At 41.7% G+C, this 23,216-nt stretch overlaps 1 protein-coding gene across 2 annotated transcripts in view; it reads right to left on the reverse strand.

Moving 5' to 3' along the window:
• Positions 1-7,376: 7,376 nt before the first annotated feature.
• The window catches only part of BCR (breakpoint cluster region), a 100,773-nt gene continuing 84,933 nt past the window's right edge, over positions 7,377-23,216 (reverse strand). For both annotated transcript variants that reach the window (XM_009330777.1, XM_009330778.1), the window contains exons 15-23: positions 22,570-22,667; positions 21,756-21,887; positions 13,967-14,026; positions 13,726-13,835; positions 12,748-12,887; positions 11,107-11,241; positions 10,366-10,471; positions 9,155-9,317; positions 7,377-8,423 (exon numbers count right to left, since the gene is read on the reverse strand). In XM_009330777.1, coding sequence (XP_009329052.1) covers positions 8,334-8,423; positions 9,155-9,317; positions 10,366-10,471; positions 11,107-11,241; positions 12,748-12,887; positions 13,726-13,835; positions 13,967-14,026; positions 21,756-21,887; positions 22,570-22,667 — 1,034 coding nt within the window. In that variant the 3' untranslated portion in view covers positions 7,377-8,333. The remainder of the gene's footprint in view (positions 8,424-9,154; positions 9,318-10,365; positions 10,472-11,106; positions 11,242-12,747; positions 12,888-13,725; positions 13,836-13,966; positions 14,027-21,755; positions 21,888-22,569; positions 22,668-23,216) is intronic.

The raw sequence follows: 23,216 nt of genomic DNA on the forward strand, positions 1-23,216 counted from the left end.
ATGCTTTTAGTCATATGGTTTAGTTTTAGGTAGTCCTGCGAGGAGCAGGGAGTTGGTCCCTTCCAACTTGAGATATTCTATGATTGCGTGACACCTTCCAGGCTCACTCAGGGGCATCCTAATACCGTTCGGTGTGGTTGCACTACAACGGTATGCTTTCTAATTGAGCGAGAACCATTTTGGAGAAGAATTCCACATTGAAGCTATCTGAAAGCTATTTTGAAACTATTTTAGTTTTAGATACACCATTGGTAGGAAGTATTAATAACAGTCATTGAGTTTCCCCTTCTTTTCCCAATTCAGGGGTAAGCATGACATTTTTATCTTGCCCTGCATCTCATTTCAGTGTAGTGAACACTGTGCAGTCAGCTAGATTTTTGTCTACTTTGGATATTGCTATTGGGACGTGTCATCTTTGTGATCCACACTGAATGAAAATCAGTTAGAGAGCTTTCGAGCAGGTGTCTTTTTATTAGAGAGGTTTATATTTTATATTAAATTTGGACTATATTAAAACATAAATGTACTTCAGTTACATTAATAATTTAAGTATTATTTGATTTACATAAAGCACCAAGAGAACTGGATTTAAATAACGGATTCGGTTTCCACATTGATTGCTACAAAACCCACTAATTTCATGCGACGTTTGAAGAACTAGAGGCCAGAGCTGACTTCTTAGCAAATACGTAACTACAGCTAAAGCGCCCTGCAGACAAACGTAAAGGTTACAAGGTTTGAGACTGGCTGCATCCTGAAGCAGTCCTCCTACAGAAGGATTAATATGGATCTGAAGAGGGACTGTTTTGCCCAGCTACTTCTCTATCTTACATGTAAACTACTTCCACATGTTACAGTTGTTTTAGTTTAATTCAGCAATAACCCTGTACTAACCTCTAGATTTTAAAGTGATACAGCTTTTATTGTGAAACACCAGCGTTAAATTCCATACCTCTAGCAAACTCAGTTTAATGCAGGCCCAGGTTTTAGTTAAATAAGACCAAAAGAACCTGACACACATAGATACAGGAGATTTTATTTAACATTGTGTACAAAGAAAGGCTACAAATGCCTCAGACTTCTTTTTCCCAAATACAGTTTTTGGATCCCTTTTTCATACCACTTTTCTCAGAAAATTAAAAAAAAAAAAAAAATCCAGAATGACAATTTCCCCCCTCCTTTTTTCCCTTTCCTTTCCCCCCCTCTCTCTGGACCTACACTGAGAGATGTTCAGCAGTACAGTTTCAACACCTCTCAGTATTAAACTATTAGGATTAGGTTTTCTTTTCCAAAAACAGAGCACTATGAGATACTGAAGCACTAGCAACAGCAGTATAAAATGTCAAAAACTGACTCCCTAACACAGCAGTGTTAAAACAATGCCAGCAATATTAACTCTGATGAAACCCAAAATTATCCAAACAATAACAAGTTGTCTTCTACACCTGATAATTTAGCACTCGTTATATAATTTAATTGTATTTATATTTAAATAAATAGTCTTAACTCCTTTCCTTGGAATTCTTCATGGATTATAAACACTTGTAATACTAGCGATAAGAACAAACTACACAACTTACAGAGGCAAGAAAAGGCTTAGCTTTATTTTTTTTGCTGGACAGACACAGGAAGGACAACATTTCACAGTGTCCCGCTGTGAGATCATATTTAAATTCACCGTTTCATTGCGGTGCTTCTCAGTCATCCAACACAACAGTTCCTCACCCTCTTTTTGCTGCCTTGGTAATCACTTTTAGTACGGATATCCCAACTCTTGAAACATCTGTCCCTGCGTAGCTAAGTTTTATCCGGGATTCCGCAAGTTTCATACGTAACTGTGAAGCCGAAAACAAGATTTCTCTTAGGCTGTGAGAAGCAGTAAAGAAGGGATAAGGAGAAGCTGTTGTGAAGAAATGTCCTTTTTGCTATGGCAGCTTTTACATTACCACCTACTGTATATGAAATAGTTTTTAGATACGGATCAGTTTTCAGCTGACTATTTGCATAATCCCTCGAGTTAGCATAGTCCCAATTTCTCCCAAAATGGGATTAAAATGGAGGAAATCTGAGCTAGTCTACAGAGATTGGCATTTGATCATTCAATTAGGCACAGTAAGAAGGAACTGGAGGAGTCTCCTCCCGTAACTGCCTCCTGGGCCTCACGCAGGCTGCCCCAGGGGAGATGTGAGCATCTAAGGACCAAGGCCATCTGCTCCCTGGTGGGCTCTACCCGTTGTGATCCTTGTTTTGGGTCATCCGCAGAAAGCTGCTGTGTTCTCCTTCCAGGCAGGAAGCTGTTTTGTACACATGCCTGCCCTTTTGTACATCCACAGGGATATAAAGTGGCCTCGTCATATAAATCATTCTGCAGATTGGAGAAATGGTTCATCTGTAGAATGTCTTGGGTTCTCAGAACATCTTAACCACCAGGGAAAAAGACTGCAACAGTTACACAAACAAAAGCTCTAGTGGAAAAGAAAAAAAAAGTTTTCTCCATTCTGATGAACTGCTTTTGACAAGAGGATTTGAACATGACTGCAATTAGGACAGCAGTAGAGCAAACACTTCTGCTGGGCTTGGGGACTCTGTAACCATATTAATTCCCAAATACGTTTGAACAGGTATAAATTATAGAATCTTACTTCACTCACAAAACAGGCGTTTGTTGAGATGAGCCCAGAGCTTTAGCAGTACCTGGTCCATTCTGCACCAGAAGACTGGAAATATTTTAGTTGTTATCTCCAGGGATAGCTTTGCTACAACCTGAACCTCCCGGTGTGGTAGTTTCTACAGTACAGAATGATGGGAAGCTGTTTCTGTTGGAAAAGGAGGGGTCTTTCTTACTGAAAGGTGAAACACGACAGTAGGAAATAAGTGACACGGAAAATATTCACATGGTTCACCTGCACGTTTTTACAGTGGTCTCCCGCAATTCCACTATGAGATAGTAGCACAAAGAGAATCAACAGTGGAAGCAAACTAGGTCATTTCATAGTTCTCTAATTCTTGGCAATAGCACCTACACATTTGCTTGACCTGGAAGGCCTAAATCAAGTGATATGGTCATGGAAGGAGGAGAATCAAGGTAGCACGTACACTCAGGTTTGCTTTGGTCCTACTGTTTCAATGCTATCATTATAGCACGTTGTGGCATTTTATCCTTGCAGCCCAGAAACAGACTTTTAGCTTAAACAATAGTCTGGCTTGCTGGTTCTGTTAGCTTTTTCCTTCTTTGCAGTGGTGTTTCACCTACGGTAACACATGGAGTCTATTGCTCCTCCCTATCTATTGCCCCGGGGGGGTGTAGAGAGCAAGTGACAAGCTTTGCTTTCTTAGCACTGAGCTGTGAATTTTCAGTAGCAAGAAACAGGGGTTGCAGCACATCAGAATTGGGAGGCTACAGTAGCTAAATTCCTGGCATTCCTATATTAATGTTTATTTACCGTTCAAGGCAGTCTTTGCTCACATTATCTAGGGCATGAGCCTTCCTCTGTAACGTGAAATGAGGACTACTGTATAGTTCCAGACCATGTGATCCAAGCAATTCCTATTTACGCTTCTCCTTTCCATTTGTGTTACTTTTCTTCCCTAAAACCTTGTTAAGGAATAATCATTAACTGTAAGTGCTTCCTTTAGAGCTTCTCTTGGTTTTAAGGGCAATCCATGTATTTAATTCTATTCGGTGAGAAATTCCATAGAATGCATATGAACATTCATTTCATTCTAGTTCAGAATGGAGAACTGCTAATTCTAACCCAAGGCTCCAGTATCTCAGTTGCACACACCCGATGTTAAAGGCAGTGAGTGGTATCAGGCTTATTTTTCCGATAACAGTACTATGACAACGCTAGCAAAGTTTACAAAGAAAAACATAACTGGACTACAAATTTTAAAGGTAAGAAACAAGCGACTTACTAACTACACCAAGAATTTGATTAATTTGATTGTATCTACTTAGGACTTGCCCCTCCAGATTTTTCTTCCTCAATGAACAAAAGCAAATCTCTTAAATCTAGGATGAACGTATTGGTCTTCTGTTACTACAAGTCCCCATCTTCTTGAATTAAAGTAAAAAAAGAAAGGGTAGGGGTTTTTCTTAAAACGTTTCCCATTTCTTACTAAAATTTCCATAATAAGAATGCCACATCTGATAATGTTATCCCAGTAGATGACCAAGCACCGAAACAAAAGGTTTAACGGGTGAGGAATCAGAGAGGGTTCGGTTTTTGCCATCAGATTTTAAACATTTTTAAAAGCCACGTTGGTCAATTTACGTTTTATACGTACTGGAAAGAATGGCACATTGAGATAAATGAACACATTGTGATGCCTTCCCGTGTTACAAGGCTGACAAACAAATTTGGAGATCCATGTACGCTTTAAAGAACAGTACATTTGTTTAAATAAACTCATAGAAACCCAACATAAACAACCATAAAACAGATTTTTAAACAGGTAAAATGAATAAACTGTAAAAATACTGCGTCTCCTGTGAACATAGTCTGTGGTTCCACCACCTTGTGGCCAACAAAAAAGTTGCAGGTTTGCTTCAGACGGCGCACGCCGGTTGCCTTGTCCTAGCAACTGAAGGTCAGAATCGCGGCAGGCAGCGGGCACCAGCAAACAGAGACGACACACCGCTGTATTTTGCCTTAGCTGACACACTGAAAAATAGCAGCATTAAAATACAGCCCGGAATAGCTTAGCTACTACCTCAACTTGTTAAAGTTGTGCAAGACTAAAGAACACCAGCAGCATTTTAATGGCTGTTTCAATTTGGTTTCAGACGCTCCCCTCCCGTACAACGCACACACAAACACAAAGCTGAAACTGACCCAGTAACTGCTGTTTCTTCTCCGTCTTTGAAAACTCTTCCCATCGTTTGCTTTACTTAACTTTTTTAAATTGTACTTAAAAACCTATTCAGTGTTAAAAAAATCCATGAGAATTTTAAAATAGTTTCTAAATGCTAGGAAACCGATGCTTATTCCTCTCCTTAAACTGGAGATACGGCAGACTATCCTAATCACCTGAATTTCTTTAGTTGAAAGTTTTAACGTTTCAGATTCCTGTTACTGAAAGCTACATTTTTAGAAAGGTCTCTCCGATACACTAGAAACTGAAAGAGCATAAACTCTCAGTGCACGTGTAAAGGGTAATTTTTTGCTAGTTTGCTCTTATGTTGTTTATATTGTACCTTTTTGATAGAGAAAATGGAAGCGTTGGGTTTTCTGACACAACTCACAAGGGAATATATAAGAGTAGAAATCAGAAGGCCTTCTCTAGAGCCAAGTTTCGCGATTCCCTTTTTTTTTTTTAAGTATTATAAGGCTTATTAGAAAAAAATAAAGTAAAAAAAAAAAAAACAAACCCAACCAACGTCCCTGGCAAAAGAACATAAAAGCCTTTTGGAAATACTTAATTTCTGAAGACATAAGACTATTTGAAAAAACTTAATTGCAAAATTAAAGGAAATTCAAGAAATCAATTCTCGTATTTCAAATCAGTCCATGATTTCATCATCAGCAATAAGATGCACTATCTTTTCCAGCCCAAAATTACCAGCTTTGGGGAAAACATATTCATACTTAACAGCAATAATTAATGGGTTAAGTTAAATTAACTTCTTTTCCCTGATCCACATGCCTGCATGTTAGATAATGTTACATTAGAACGGAGCATTGTAATGAGAGACTAAAAGCAACAACCTGTAACAGTAACCAAAGCAAAAGCAACTTTCTCGTGGTTACATACTATAGATCAGTAACTTAATATTAAAATTAACTCCCTATATAAATAAAAATAAAAAAGTTGGGCAAAAGTAAATTGGCACAGTCATTATGGTATTGCTTTCCAGTTTCAACACTGCGAAGAGCAGCCACAGACTCCAAACACCAAAAGGAAAAGGCTGTCGCCCAACCACCTGGAGTAGTTTGGTTGGGTTTTCTTCCTTTTAAATGAAGTCATCAGCAGCGCTACTGCCTCAGATATATCAAACAGCAGCGTGGAACGGGCAGGTGTGCAGCTCGCAGTAAAAGGATTGCTATAGATCCGCTATGTAAAAATGAGAACAAATACATAAAAACGAAACCACAGAGTGTGGTTTACTGGTCTGCATGACTTTTCTCAAGTCAATGTTTTTCAGGATTGTGACTAATTTTTACCTTCAAAAAGGCAAAAAAGAAAAAAAAAAAAAATCAAAATCTTAAGCCTTCAAGTTTCCTTGCCTTCATTCCCTCCCTCCCCCCAAAAAGCACCTCCTACTATAAACACTTTTTCTGGTTTATGGGTTCAGAAGTTGGAATGTGGTGGAAATACATACAAGAGAGAAGGAATTTCTAGTTGTACATTACATTACAAAGAGGTTTGCTCCCAGACCTAAGGAGGGAGGGATACTAAGCAATATTAAATTCCTATAAGAATCCTTACAAAGCATGCAAAAATATTGATATACTCACAAAATTGAAATTTATATTTCTTCCTTTTTGAATTTGCAACTTCACAGTACAATAATTTCTAATATTATGCAGCAGTCAGAATTACAGTGACTACAAAATCATTTCCCTTTTTTTTTCTTTCCATTTGTTTGAACGACTCCTTTTGTATTTTTTTTAATCGAGAGGCTGCAGATCACCCATCAGAAAATGTGAAATTCAGCATAACAGGGGTTGCTTTCTTTGTCATATTTCCCCTCAGATGATGTTGACAACCTAACTGTACCAATCTTTCAAAATCTGTCCCTCCCTCCCCTTCTCGTGCCCATTCCTTCCCTTGTCATCAAGCTGTACTTTTCTTCTCGCCAGGATGATGATGGACGGATGCTGCATAACTGGGTAGGAAGTACAGGGGGCTGGAGTAGTTTATGAAAATGGAATCGCTTCTCCCCCCCCTCCCCGATGTTTGGCACAACTGTTTCATAGCCAGAATACTTTGCTCTGGATACCAGCAATTAGATGATGCTTTCCATTCCCTAGACAAATACTGCTGCCCTTTACGCCTACGTAACCCCTGTGGCTTTAGCTGATTTAGGCAGGGGAACACAAAGTTGGTATTTAGCTAGACCTTTTGTACTGCTGTATGTAGTTCCGTAGAAATTTCTTCACTGCTCTTAAAAACAGGGTTGGAATCTCTGGAGAATACACAATGCATGCTACTTGCTAGATTGTCCATAAAGTACGTTCTGACACATTTTACCAAAGTATTTTTATCTATCAGAAAAAGACTCTTGTAGAAGCAATGTACAAAGCCTCCAAAAATTCAAGTATCAAAAAAAAGATGTTCTGATAAAAGTTTGGAGTAAGCAGCCAACCAAACTGATAGCCGTTGATTCCGCTCCCCCCCCCCCCCCCCCCCCCTCTTATTTTTGCAGCGATAACATCTTTTCTTTGGAGTGTTGGGAATTAAGAGTCTTCCCAATTCATTTTCATTATGTTTGGTGGGGTCTAAGGAATTTAGCAATCCTGTCTGGATATTGCCCCTGCTTTTATATGCAAACAAACAACAGAATCACAAACAGAATCACTGACTAATCCTCCCTGCCTCTCTTTAATTTGCTCCGTTTATTTATAGTGTAACATCATTGGGTCTGGCTCCCTTAACCCAAGAAAACCCACGACAAGTGCAACACAGGCAAGAGCAGGGCATCTCCTTCCCTAGAGTTTGTATAAACATTTGCAAGGGAAGGGGTAGGTGAGACAAAAAAAACCAAACCCCAAACCAACCAACAGTTCTAGTTGTACGCAAAATTGTTTCATTTCTTTAGAGCCCTGTTCAAATCAAGACTTGAATTTCTGAGGAGGGAATCTTAGATCCCAGACCCTCCCCTTCTCCTCTCCTCTTGCAAAGCAATGCTATTTTTGTGGCCTAGAACAGTACTTTAAAACCAGCAGTTATTAAAGACACAGTCGTGATATATCCTTTAACTCCCTCTCACCCAAAAAGGGGTATCCTATCAAGTGGTCCAGTAGAAATCTTGAAGTTTCTTTATGATAAGTTAAATCCATAAAATGAGGAATACCTTCTGTCACATTCCCAAGAAGAATAATAGCCACACTCTGTGGTGCATTTGTTCAAGTGTCTATTGCTCCTTCTAGTGGAGATTCTGCACGGCTCCATCTCCAGTTCAGTTCTGGTCCTACCAATCAAAAGCAGAGATTTTTCTCCTTTCTCTTCAGCTTGTCTCTGGTTAACAAACAGCAGAAGCACTGAGGGCCATAATTCCCCAGGACAGGAACAGGCCAGTAATGTCTGAAGAAACACCAGTCTCCTTTTTCTCAGGTGTGGCAGATTTATGCCAAGAGCAGTTTTTTGTGTCCTGTTGGCATCACAGGCACCTACACCTCTGTGGAAAAGAGAATGCTTTGCCTCTTGCTGTCTGGGGTAGGGATAGTCTCTAGTTGCAGGAAGTACAGAAGAACTTGAACCTGGAAAGAGGAAGAAAGAGGTAGTAATAAAGCTGTTAACTCATTCTTACCCTGGCTATTTGAGACTTGGCAGGCATGCCTACAGCTCTCTCCACAGGAATATCCTGCAGTTATGTATTTGTTCTAATACAGTGTATAATACAGGAATATTAAAACTCGCAGTGCTTCAGAGACACTTTTCAGCTTCCAGGATATAACAATGGTGTTGGTGTTCCACCGCACTGCAAAAATCTGATCTATAATTTGCCGTTACTCAATCAAGAAAGTACAAAACAGCCTGACCAGCTAACACAGCCTCTACGTTCCAATTCTCTGCATCGCCTTCAAAAGGCAGCAGTAGCCGAAGAAATCTGAATTTAGCAAAGAATTTTGTTGTGCATCAGTGAAGGTGGCGAGGAGCATCATGGAAAAACACTGATGGTCCTTTTATCCCAGGCTAGCAATGTGGCACTGCGAGACAGCTCTCAAAAAAATCATGAAACACACAGGATTGTGTGCATACTGCCATTTTTCCATGAAAAGCTGTATTAGTACAGATGCAAACTGAACTGCCTGAAGAAACAGAGTTCTACAAACAGCCTAAAATGTCTGTGGAAGGGTGAAAGTTGTTTATGTTTCTCAAAAGAACTGTCACGAAAACACAGAAAGATGGCTGACCCAGGCCTTGCTACAGGACTGCAGTTTCCCGGATACTGTCTTCACAAGATTCAATAGCACATTTAGGATTTTACCTGGGACATGACTTCTAGTGACCAACTATCAGTCATTGTGATAGGCTGGGTTGGGTTAGCAGGGATTTTACTGTCCTTCTCTGAAGGTCTGAGCAGCGTTGGTCCAAAGACAGTTGCAAGATTATGCAGGGACATCTTGTTAATGCTTTCCCTCTCAGCAACCCTGGGAGAAGAAACAATGAACAAGGCAGATCTTTATAAATATCTGAGTTTGAAAGTGTCCTTAAGTAAGAAACCGTATTTATTCCTTTTGTAACAAGTTTTAGATACATTCAATCAACGCTCTCTCCATATGTGCCTAAATGAACTTTACATATAAGCAATACCTTGATCTGACACTACCACAGTCTCCAGGCACTCTACAGACACGGCTAAAACTTGGGAAAGGGGCTGCTGCTACTGTCTGGACAGACAGAAGTGGGACAGGAATAAAGGAATGTTTTTCATCCCAGTTTCATAAGTGAGGAACTGAGGCACAAAGGTTAAAAAATTTACCCAAGGGCAGAAAAGTCTGTGGCAGAAACACAAGTAAAACCCAGATTTCCTGGATTTTAATCCAGAACCTCAGACACAAGATTATCTTTCATCTCCCTAGTGACAGTCTCTGGTACATACAAAATACATATGTAAATTAACATACGGTGCATGTATTAAGCAAGCTTATTGCATTAATTTCAAACACACAGAAATACTTTTTCACAGTTACAACCGTATTACAAAGAGATAAACAAGATCAGAAAGACTAAGTCTAAGCAATGAACTGACAACTCCAGTTAGCAGAAGTGCTGGAATTTTTAAAAATATATCATGTTAGATTGCAGACGCCTTTTGAGACAGGGCTCACAAGTCCTTAAACACGGCCAAAGCTTCACAATTTATACTAAAACCTTTCCCGATCTTTGTATCCAGATGCAGGTGCAGTTTTGCAGTGATATTGCAGCGGGAATTTGCATTTGCACTAGATGAGCCCTGAGACTTTTGTTACCCCTTTCCTCCAGTTCTAATCCTTTCAGTATAAGTGGGAATGGAATTCAGGATTTAGTGCCTCACTAAGTGAGTACGAGACAATAGTTATCTGATGAGCATTCACAGCAAATCAGCAAATGCTTCTTCATTTGTGTGATTCAGCACAGATTCAAGGAAAAGGCTCCTCTTTTCAAAATAATGATGCTTTACACATTAAATACGTGTCTAAAGGATCCACATATTACCTTTTTAAATGGTCCAAAAGAAAAAGGAATGTCACAAGGTTGGGTTCTGGAAGCGATAACAATAGATTCAGCATACAGCTTTCCTTTGCAACAGGATCTGAAAGTGCTACAAGACAGAAAATAACAAACCATCACCATAGGCAGTGAACGAGAATTTGACCGACTGTGTAATTTCCCAAACCAACAGATATGGATGGTCCTGAATGGACTGTAATTACATCATCGGTTGGAAGGTCAGAGTTGCACATCAATACCCCACAGGATCTCTTTCCTTTATTTCATAGATATGTAGAGAATCCTTTTCACTCAAGCAGTTCAAGTGCTTTCAGGCTTTCAACCATTATGATGTTTTTCCCCTGCATCAAGATAAGACAAGGTATATCCCCCCCTCCCCCAAAGAGGGCTTCCCTGAAGAAGACTGAATGGGGCAAACAGCAAGCACAGCCTCAACAAGTAGGCTGTCATTCTATTCTTAACCTATCCTTCAGAAACCTGGACATTTTCAACTTACAAAAAGGCATGGCAATTGCCCATATTCAAGCTCATAGGAAGAATGTGTCATTCCAACGCTCAATTCTGAGCTCCATTTCACTTCCCTAACAGCTTGTTCCAGGCTTCTGTCCAACATTATAGTTGTGTTAAAGCAGAAAATAAGGTTTTTGTATTGCTTTAGGAGCAGCCTCCTACAGAACAGTGTCTTTAACACAGACCTGGTTATTGAGGGTTATTTCTACTACCTACCAATGCCCTCAGCAAAGTTGGGGTACAGTTCGTCCGTAAAGAGGGGTTCAGGCAATTCCCGGAAGTACAGTTTCAAGGTGCCTGCAATGGCATTGACATCCATCTCACTCATCATCACTGACACGTCTTTGTTATCTGAAAGAGGGAAGAGGGGAAGCAGAGTAAAGAAGCTGCTGGCCTTGCATTCATTCTTTTTCTTGCTTTGGCTCTCTTTGTTTATCCTTTGTCTTTGCCCAAGGAGCTGAGAGTTTTCCTGTTTACATTTCTCCAGATTAAATGAGCTACCTTCTGACAACTGGGAAGTGCTGCACAAATGACTGCGAACAGTTTATAGCTTTAAATCAAGTACGGGGAACCTCACACTACCCAGGGTCAGTTATGCTGTGCCAGCGACCTCGGCTTGACTGAAACAAGCCCTGCTTGACTGTATGTATATGCATTTCAACTTCTGTTAGTGACAACAGTTGTTACTCCAATTCCTTGCCTCTAACAGCTTAGAATAAGAGACTCGGACTGTCTAACTCCCCACTGAGCGTAGCTAAAGTACACAGGCAATTCAGGGATCACATTTCAGGTTTTTTACTATTAAGAACAACAAAACCACACCCTTTCTGTAAAACAAACAGATCAACCATCAGAGCCAGCACTGGTTTCATGAAGCTTAGTGTAAAACAGCATTTAATATAAATGAAAACAGTTGTTTTTCAAAATGTGAAACATCCTTACTTGCACTAGTGAAGATTCATAAATCAATGTGTTTGGTAGCTTAGGGGGATTGAAAAGAAAATACAAGAAGGAAGAAATTTCACAAAATAAGTGAAGAAAAAGTGCAGGGAGGGTGAATTTGGGCACCTGGCACAGGCCTCACGACTGCTTGCATCAAAAGGGAGTTCGAGTATGGCTTGAACGGTCCTTGGACCATCATGTGGAAGCTGGACGTAGGGCAGAATTTCATGTTTTGTACCTCAGCAATTTGGAGGTGTTTCATCTGCCTGATCTTGGATGCCTTTTGGGACATGCATGCCATTCTTTTAAATGCAGCACCAGTTAGGAGCCCTCTTCTGCTCAAGATCAAAGAAAGCTTTACAAAGATTGGGCAAAATTATCTGATTTTACAATCTGCACACATCAATCTAGACATAGAGTTAAGAAGAGAACTTGGGAGCTCGGATGACCCAACTCCAGTTTCGTGAACACCCTTCCTAATCAACCTTAGAAATTTTTTTTTGCTAGCCTCCTTTCACAAAACATTCTTAATTTCAAGGACTTCAATTAATTTGGAGACCTCACAACAGTGAGGAAGTTATGACTTCTGATTGCTGCCACTTCCCCTGGGGAAGGTGTCTGCCATTCACAAAGATTTGGCAAGGCAGGCAAACCCACCATTTCATGTCTGCCAGGAAGAATAGCAAATGCATTATTTGGTATAAGGATCCACCCATTGTATGTCTTGGGTTATATCTGTAGCTGAAGAATATTAATAAAACATGCAACCAGGGTTAAAATGATTCTCCTTGTGCGAGAATCTCTACCTCTTAATGCTTCTTGGGGAACATAAGATTAAAAATAGCACAGCCACCTGACAGAGAGCTCACGCAGGTTCTCACAGTGCAAAGGAAAACATCAGACGCAAATACTTACTGACATCAAAGGCAGCTTTCAAAGCTTGGATATCGGTTGCAACCCCAGAGACACGGTAGATGCCCACCTCCTCCATTCCACGCCGCTCTATCTCCTCCACACACTGCCGCACTATGTAAGGCACCTTTGACCTCTCTCTCCTTAAGAAAGCCAGATAGAAGAGTTCAGTACAGCCCACGCCCTCAATGCTTGTTACCCCTGGCAGCCAGGCTGGCTGAAATCACCCCATCATTTTGCTGTGCAAACCTCTTCTGGAAAATGGGGTGGGAAAAAGTCTGAGCAGGCAATCAAGACTGAGCTGAAAGACTCCTTTTAAAACTGGAAAGAGTTTTCCGAGTGTCTCAGCCTGGCTTCGGCTGTTCTGCAGCTGCCCTGAGTACTCGAGCTTCTGGCCGGGTCCTAGTGTCCCTTGAGTCTGCGACTTTGTGCAGGTAATCAGAGGATTCCCAAACAGTCCTTGGATACATAGCAACACTGTTCCTTTCAAATCAATGCAATTCCATAGGGAGGAAATACCACACTTCCCTAACTATATAACAGAACAAACAGGTTTCTTCTGGCAAACGATTCATGACAAAAGATCAGGGGTTAAAATAATACCACAGGATCCAAAGAACCTGAACATTTCCCATTATGGAAAGGAAACATCACTGTTCAGTGGCTCTGGAAATTTGTGACCAAGTCAGCTAACTACAGAGTAAAAGGGCAAGGGGTATTTCCGGAACTCAGAAGAGTGATATGCTGCAAGTAAACACCCAAAGTTTCAAAGCCTGTGTGCACACTGGGTTTTTTCCCCTGCACAAAATGAAGCTCAGAGAATACACAGCATCTCTTTTCTACAGCCACAGTCATCTACACTACTACCCAAGTGAAGCAGACCGGACTGACAAATCCCTCAGTGGGGTAAAGGCAGGTGCAACCCACTGGCAAGTTGGCTTTCTAAAAAACAATAGGGAGGAATGTGACCCATCAGCTCACTTGGTGACAATAGCAATCTTGACCCCAAAAACCCCAGTCTGTTTCCGGGACGGCATCCTTTTCAGGCTAAACTCCCGGCTGGTAAACTTCACCGACAGCTTCACTTCAACCTGAATAAAAGAGAACAGCTGTTACATTTCAAACATTTTATTTTTTTTTTTTTTTATGCTGCAATGAAGAGCAAAGAAATAAAGCACATAAGAGTACAGAAGCAGTGCTAACTTCTGTTTTCTGTACTTACTCCATTCATTGAGATGACTGTGCGTTGCCAATCTTTGTCCTGCAACACCTGTGGGTCCAGCTGAAAAAGATGGAAGTTACCCATGAGCTAGGAACAGACTTCAGAGACATCAGATAGCCTGAAAGGCTTCTGTAAGTGAGCAAAGCACTACCACTTTCAACGTTATTTCTTTTCCATAGGAAAACACACATTCCAAGGTTTCCCAGGTTTCAGGTAACGGGATACTCAGCTATTGTGCAGTTCTCTAAGCAGGGCTGATGAGGACTCACACACATGGAAAATCCAGCAACACGTGCAGTGTCTGCTCAACAACAAAGGAAACCTCAGAGAGCAAAATCCGTGTTTGAAAGCCAATAACCTCAGCTTTCAAAAAAAAAAAAAAGAGAGAGTGCGTTCATTGCTGTAGCACAACAGGCACATTAACAGACAGCCAAATTTGTCCCACCCCACAGGGCTAGAACTCAGAAAAAGGGAGGACAGATTTCTGAAATAACTCTGGTTTGAAATAGTGGAAACTGTCTCCCCCTGCAGTTTTCTAGAGACAGGTGAGGTTGGATGAGTGTGAAATTATCACACTAAAATAAAAAGCCAGGCTGGAGAACTTCATAGCTCTTGGCTATGGAGCTAATAGCTTCTAAGAAGGATTATGTTCCACTGAATTCAAAAGACATAATGACCCTAACAGTGAGATCAAGGAAGAGAAATATGAAATGATCCATACGGAGACAAGTAACTTTAAACAAACCAAACCTCTGTCAGGATCCGACAGAGGAGAAATGGAGAAAATTAGCCTAGAAATCATGGAAAGTTGTCCTACTTCAACCTGCCTATTCCTTTTCATTTCAATTTGAGCACAGAGGCAGGAAGAACACCTGGCTGTGCTATTGCAAGAATTCATTAAGCAGAAACGTGTTCTGATGCAAAGCCTTGATCTCCCATTTTCAGCTTTTCTTGATCTCTTTTGAGTGGACAGTTGTGAGGCTGGGGAGCAGCTGACTCAAGTACTCAAGCATCACCCAGCAATTCCAGTACTGCCTGGGAGAGGCCAAACACATCTGAATGGCTGAAGAGTGGCACTCAGCTCAAGCTAGACTGGCAAAAAAGAGAAGAGACCTGTCTGCATGGGGACTTAGATCAGCAATCAGTACCAGCCAAAGCAAGCAGACTTCGGTGCCTCCTGAGATGGCTTTGTAACACTTGGCTCTTGAACACTGAGACACAGCAAGACCGGAAGGAGGGAACTGCACTAGAGACTGTGTTTTGAGTTTACTGTGGTCAGCAAACAGAAAGACTCAGTAGCTAGAGCTACTTCTGCAGCACAGCTCCTTCCCTCTCGCAGAACCCCATGCAAAAGCAGAGTTCTCTGACAGGCAGAGATAAATGTTGAAATAATGGCGGCTGCAGTATATTCTGGGAGATCTCAGATGCAATCGTGCTCACTCTGTCTTTCAAACCATTATCAAACTAGCCCAATGCTGCTGACAGCTACAGAGACAAGTGCCCCCACACCTTTCCCCACTCTCCAAAAAAAGACAACCAGCAGAGAGAAAAGTTTCTCCCTGCTTGCTCACACTGCAGAGACCCCAAGAAGCAACAGACAAGCAAGTCAGGCCAACCTTATCTCTGCGCACTTTGTTACGGACGTGAGCCCACAGTGGGATGCTGCCAGCACACACATGCTTTCCTGTCGAATTGGACCGGTTCCTGTAGGTGCAACTCTGGCAGAAATTCCTGAAGACCCCTTGTAAGGAATAGTCGGTAACCAGTAGCTCCCACATTTTGGGACTGCACAAAGGTCCAGGAGGCCAATGGGCAGCAGTACTTAGCTTCAGTGCTTCAGCAAACCCAAGTAACAGACTGCTTGCCAAGGGGGTTTGCTTATAACTGTGGCAGAACAGATCCGCCCCTGCCTGTGCAGCTGGCCAAGGTCCCTACAAGTTGGCCAGAATCTAGGCTGTTCTTCCCTGAATTTCCGTGCTGGAAGTTTGGTTTCTTTCAACAACTGCATTCTTTCCCAGAATCAAGAGGAAACCACTTCTGAAGTGTCTGGTTTCCTATGAAGAGCAACCATGCTCAGTATTCCTGAAAGTCTGATCTCCAGCTGCCTAAATAGTCATCTCGTTAAGCTGCCAAAGTAGCCCTGCTGATAGACACAGCCACAGCCGATCCTCCAGCTTGGAAGCAGTTTTCCATATGCTTTTAGAATGGAGTCACTGAGAGTGTATTATTTATAGCAGAGAGAGACTGCTTAAGACTGAAGGGGAAAGAGGGTTTTGAATATTTGCCAAAAAAGTTAAAGGAAGAGTCCAGCAGGGTCCAGTTACAGTTTATTTAAGCTAACAGCTATTACCAGTTATGTCTCAGTGATGACCAGGGAACTCCTACCACTGTACAAAACGAAAGCAAGTAAATAGCTGTTAAAAAGTATGAGGCAAAAAAGTCCTACTCTGTCTCAAGAGCGAATATCATATGGCTGCAAAGGACTAGCAAAAGCAGTGTGCTGGAGCTGAGAGCTCACGGAGACTCTTCCTCGATGGGTAACTACTGGAGCTGAACAGGGACTGGGAGTGTACCTGCTGCTACCTCTTGCTCCCTTATCTCTGAACTCTGTTGCAGGGCTGGCAGGAGCCCCGCGCTCCCCACCTGCTGTTTGACTCCTGCTGGAGAACAGCTTGTATTGAATGGAGACAGCTAGGGAGAACAAGCACCAGGGAGTGGGTCTGGCTGACCTGAGCCAACCCTGCATAAGTTACTGGCAATAACAACAGCAATTAAAAAAAAAAAAAACCAAGAGGCTTTTTAAATAACAAAGCGAAATGATGGAAGCTAATAAAAGAGCAAAGTTTGAATAAGCTCTCAGCAGCACTGAGACAGGAATATCAGGTCTAACAGTCTGATAAAGTCACAGTAGGAAATAACAGAGTCAACAGGAAACTAAAAACGTCATTTAGACTTTGAGCAAGCTTTCAGTCCTGGACCCTACAGATGACTGACCTTCTAAGGCCAGCAAGAGCAACACAGGGAAAGGGCAGCTGGAGCAGACAGGTTACAAAGCAGACTGAAGACAAAGAGAGTTAGTGAGTGTGATGCTCCAGCATAGAAAGGGCCTGTGACAAATGGGGTCATGCTGTCTTCTGGCCTGATTTGGAGATCAATGACCTGGAAGAAGGAACACTGAGTAGAAGAATGCAATCTACAAACAGCATGCCAAAAGGAGGCTGCTCCCAGCAAGCAAGCACATAGCGCTCGCTTTGCCAGCTCAAGCAGGGGGAGGCACTGTGAAATGGGTGCCTCTGTGTTAATTTGACAGTGAAATTTACTGCACCTCTAAACATTTCCTTCAAACAGTTGCTTGGTTTGAGTGACAAAAGGACCTGTCCCATCTCCACTGAAACTGTGAAAAATGCTGTTGTTTCCATGACCTATGCAAATAGGACAGACCTGCTAAAACCCTCAGACTGTACCTCATGAGCTTGTTTGCACAGTCCCCACCAAAAGCGCATGCTGCACAGGAAAAATACAAACAAACCAGTTTGTCTTTACTCCCCCAGCAACTCCAGTCCCCTTGTGACCTGTTCTTTGGCATTTGCAGTGGCAAGCTACAGCCCCAAATTCACTAATGAATCAAGCAAATGCCTCTCTGTATCGTGCACAAAACACGATAGAACAAAGCAGCTCAGCACCACAGGGATTTCTGAGTGCAAGTCTCTGGCCTTCGTAGCAGCTTAGCACTGAATTAAGACAAACAATTAGTGTATAGCAGACAGTAGAGGCTGAGCGGCAGAACACAGAGCAGTGAGGACCTGGGAAAAAGGCGAACTGAGGATGCTGGTCAATAGCAAGTGCAAGCCAAGCACAAGTCCCCATGGCAAGGGAGTCTGTGCTCTGCCTTAGGAAGTCACCACAGAGAGTTTGATGATTCCGCCTCCGCCCCCCCCAAGAAGAGAAAAGAAAACATACAGACAGAGGAAAAAACAAAGAAGCATCAGTGAAATGAGATGCCTGGGAGCAAGGACTGAGGCAATGCAAACTTAAGGTTAGTGTGTTTTATGATGTTTATTCACATTACTTCCTCCCTTTATTAAGTCTCCTTGGCAACTTTACACTCCATCAATTTTTAATTATAACTGATGTGACATACATGTTGTCAGTCTCACTGCTGCTGGAAACTCCCAGTCCAGCCATAACCCCATTCTTCTCAGAGCTCCCCACTGACATGTTAATCTTTCCCACCATCACCCTTTAGACATGACCCATTGCCTTCTTCATTTCCACCCTATTTTCATTGCTGGGATACTGTTCTGCATGAGCAAACTGTTTAAATGAACTCGAGTGTGTAAAAGGTTTTCTGAGTTGACACTTGGGAGGTACAGCATGTGACAATCTGTTTTACATGGAAAACAACCTAGATGTCTGAAACAACCATGTGCACGGCTATGAGACATCCCAGATAATTAAGCAGATAAGAGTGACTGTTTTGCATGGCAACAGAGGAATGGTGGTGTGCTGCTACCACAGAATGACTTATCTAAGCTCATATCCTCTCTGATTTTCCAGCACTGCTGTGAGGGAGAAGGAAATGGTTTGCCTGAGCTGATCATGCAGAAAAAATAACAACAAAAGAAACAGCATTTCTAGGAGGCACCAACTGGAGGAGATGGATCACAGGATGAAGTATCAGTTTACTCATGAAGTCTGTTCCCAAGGCAGAGGCCAGTTCTGCTGACCTATGTGCCCACTTAGATGCAGTCTAAGGACCAAACAAAAAGGCTGCTACACTCAAAACATGGGGACGTGCCTGTCACATGAACCTCAAATTCAAAGAGCAAAAGGGCCAGCCTCCCAAGTGCCGAAGGTGGATTGCAAAGTAACAACAGAAAGAGGGAAAAAAAAAAAAAAAGAAAAAGAGGAGCCGATGCTTGCAACTGAACTAAGCCTTATGCTTCCTCCTATAAGATGATATCCATTTCTTCCTCCCCCAAGATCCCCAATAATTTCAGTTTCACAGCGTACCCAGGAATGGCACCTTCTCCCTGTATTTCTCATGCCTGAGATGTAACAGAAGCCCCCAACCATGTGTGCTGGCTAGTTAAACACTGCACATGCAGTGCTGCCATTCCTAGAAGGTCTGATGAGGACTTCACTTCTACATTTACAGGAGGTTCTCCCATATTAAAACCTTGTGGTTTTATTTTTCAGGGATAAAATTTGCAGGTTGGCAAGCAATGAAGCTCTTGCATGTGGCCATAAAAAAAACAGGTAAATAAAATATTCCATAGGAAAAGAAAATATGAGCAATGGGAGTCATTAAAATTGCTGCCCATTCCTGGAAGCTTCTGAGCACATGGACCAATTTCCAGCCTTCCTTCCTCCAGCGCCATTATGTAACGGAGAGATTTAATAAACATTTCACAGCCAAAACAGTCCTTGTCTCCTTGATGCACTGTCTTCATCACTCCAGCTCAGAGAATTTGGTGAGTCAGAAGTCCCAGTAGCGGGAAGTTGCTGATTTACAATAATACATGGCTTAACAATACATTGTGATTTAGCCAACCCAGAAATTTCCCTGTTTTTATCAGCAGGAGGATGCAGACACGACACTTGATGTTCCCAGAGTTTTTAACTAAAGGGAATTTAGGAAAAAAACTTCATCCAACTTCACAGACCTTGCCTTTACACATGACAGACTTTGGCTGAATAATGACAACACAACAACAACAACAAAACGGAAAGCCCTAGATACGCTAGCAACTCTAAAATAAACAAGACAATGTAAAAACACCTGGGAAAATCCTGGAAGAAAATGACTATAAAACCACTGATTGGAAAACATGCTGACAGCATTAATACAGCTAACCTTTAGCCACAGGTTGTAATTTTATTTTGTTGTTGCATTATTATGATTTCTTAATAGAGAAATGGTGTTTGCTTTTAAAATAAAACAAAATAAACCCCTTTAATAATTCTTATCAATCCAAAATCTTATCGGACTCTCTTATGAATTCCCTTTGCAGTTATTCAATAGTATTAAAAAGTTGTGCGGTGGGACAGAAATCACTGAGAATTAAGAGGATGTTCTGAGAGTTTACCAAGTTGCTTTATAAATTGCAAGGGGGATTTACTGAAAGCAAGAGAACTTTTGCATTTACCTTTTAGGATACGACAGAATGCAAATTTTGCATATTAATCAAAAACATATTTATTGATCATCGCCCCTCACCCCATTTAGGTTTCTCTAAAAGAATCAAGAAGCAATTAATATTCAAGTGTCACCAAATAATATTTTTACTTATCAACTTAAGTATAAAATGTTTTAACAGAATGTACAAGTGCTGTGCATAAAAATGCCCACACTTGTGGAAAAAAAATTTGTTGAAAATTAGAAGATTTTATTTGTTTTTTAATCATTCTATGCAAAATATATGAAGAATTTAGAGGGTCAGTGATTTCAGGGTTCTCCAATATGAGCACACAAATCTCCACGGCATTTCAGGGCTGAAAACTTGCTCTTTTGTAGTTGCTCAGCTCCGCGGAAAATACGCCTTTGTTAGCAAAAGGACATACAGATTTCTGGTTAGCCTGAGAGATGTACATAGGAGGCACCCTGTACTAGCATTTATTGATTTGTACACAAGTTTTCTTTCAAACACCCACCATGCATTTGGCAACAAAAGCTTTCCCTGAAAACAGCATGGCAGCCTCAGGGCTGCAAGAAGGGAGGGAAAGGAACAGGCCTAATGAAACTCATTTAGACAATGAACCCTTCTAGAGTAAAGGTGAGATATGATCCTGCAGGCCACCCTCAATCAGAGCTGTTTCTGAAATCCCACGAATAGCCTTTTGCCTGTGTGATCATCACTCAAATGTTGGAGAAAGCTGTCATCCATGGAGCGACGAAGAGTCAAGCGCAAACGGAGGAGAACTGGTGGCATTTTTTAGTGTGCCAGAAAGAAAAAGGTCCCTGGGCAGGGTCTCTGCTCTATACAACAGCGAGCGCAACACAAAGCATTTAAACACCCTCCTAAAGCTGTGGACAGATAGTGCAACAAACTGGAAGAAGAGGGGGAACATATGCTTTCTATGTCATCCTCCACTGAGTGGCCTGATTCCTCCTGCATGGAGCTTTAGCGCTTTTATCACACAGCAGCTCCCTGAGAGCAGCATCCGTTTGCAATCACCTCATCACCTCCCCTATTGCATTACAAATTTGCCACATAGACAAAGTGTCCCATGCTGATTCTCAGCAGTGGAAATCTCTCTCAGATGCAGCCTGTTGTCATGGACACTACACTCTGGACAATGTTTAATGGCAGTTACCAGGACACTAAGGCCTGTCCTCCAAGGCCTTGCTATCACATCAATTAACTTCCAGCACATACAGAAGGCAGTATTTCTTCCATGTGATTTACAGAGGGGATAGTATATTCATTGCTTCCTCTTTTGTCACAAATGGAGCATCCTCAACAGTGCCCAGGGCTCAGTGACAGTGCAGTTCCTATGTACTGTGCTGGAAGTTTTGAAGTTAACAAATTAACAACTCGGAGATCAAAACGTAAATTTTCATGAAAAAGCATCTATTCCATAAGAGTACTGAAGCAGGCATAGGGGACAAGGCAAGAGGGAAAAAGCTGCTGACTTCCTGCCTGTGAATCACACTGTATCCCTCACTATCTGGAGGAAAATCTCCAATGCTGAGACAATCAGAAAGCAGAAAAAACCCTCCCTGGTGCACTCCAGGATTCAAAAGTCCTGTTATGTTTTGCAGTAAGGGTAGCAGGCACAGTCTTACCTGGATCTGTCCTTTCCCCATTATGCGATCTGTGCTCTCTCCGTCCTCTTTGGTGAGCTTGGTTTTGTTGTAGCACTTTTCATAGCACAGAATACGCAGAGTTTGTGAGCCTTCCAGCTCAATCTCAAACTCCTGCAGGGCACCAGGAAAGGAAAGAGTAATGAATACATGACAGCAGGACACTAGTCTCTTAATAATCAGCATAGTCTCCTTGAAACTTATCAGGAGGGACCACTTAAGGACTGACCAAAACCTCCTCCCTAATGGAGTTGGTCTAGAAAGCAAACTGAAATTATATTTTGTGTATATATATGGTGGTCAAATCAGAGACTAAGATGGTTGACTCCTTAGTCAGGTTTCACTGAGTTTCAGCAAAGCATCATTCAAAGAAACAAACTCGCCCACCTTCCTTGTATTTAATTTTGCTCACCAGCAGGCTTGAGTTGGCTGTAAGCAGGCAAAGTGTCTATAGCTAATTCTTCCCCCTCACAAGTAAACAAAAACACCTCCTCCTTCAACATATTTTCACTTCTGTCTTTAAAAAAGTAATCAAACATGCATCTGTTTAAATGATGAAATGCTGGACAAGACTCATTTGTACCAAAATGTTTGTTTAACTATAGCTAACCCAAAAGAAAATCTTCTGCAAGCCCTGACAGCCAAATGAACCTGGCATAAAAGTGTTTTCCGAGAGGCAGCATATGCAGCACAAGTGCTGAGCATGCAGCAAGATCTTTCATTTGCGGGTTTTCTGCCCATCATACGTTGATGTTTGGCACATGGAACGAGTCACATAAAGAAAAATCCAACCTACCTCATTCCAGTTGGGCTCCGTGGTGTCTCTGTAAACTCTAGTTTTAGCCTTGTTCACGAAATACCCAAAAGAATCCACCTCTAATGTGCAGTACAAATCTGAGGAGGGGAGACAGGGACAGAAACTTTTTAAAGTTTTCTAGAATCTCCTATCTTGCATTGATCACTTTCAGGGTGCGTCTTCATTTGCATATTCTCTGTATTTGTACCAGTAACATTATCCAGCACATACCTCATCATCTGGACCGCAGAGTTGCCTTTATGAAGCTGAAGTACCAGCACAGCTGTATAAACGACCTCAGCACAGACAAGCCCTTCACCTCTATCAAGAGTCAGGTGTATGCCATTATGCAATATTCCCCAAACCAATCCACAATCAGCAGAAGGTGTACACCAATGAGAAATGAAACTTCCCCAGGTAGATATTGGACCCCGTCAACACATCAGAAGCGATTTCACTGAGAACAGGATCAGTATAATATCCCTCAGAGAGTAGGTTAGGGGCCAGCCATCAAAACTCATTATCTTCACAAAGTGGTTAATTATGTGGTATCTGGTGTTTTTGAAGAGCTAGTAGTGAGCCGTAGACATTGCCCCTATTTGTAAATTACGTTGTAAGTGATGTCAGCAAGTATTTGGAAAGTCAGT

The sequence above is a fragment of the Pygoscelis adeliae genome, unplaced genomic scaffold, assembly GCF_000699105.1.
Source record: "Pygoscelis adeliae isolate BGI_AS28 unplaced genomic scaffold, ASM69910v1 Scaffold358, whole genome shotgun sequence".
Lineage (NCBI taxonomy): Eukaryota > Metazoa > Chordata > Aves > Sphenisciformes > Spheniscidae > Pygoscelis > Pygoscelis adeliae.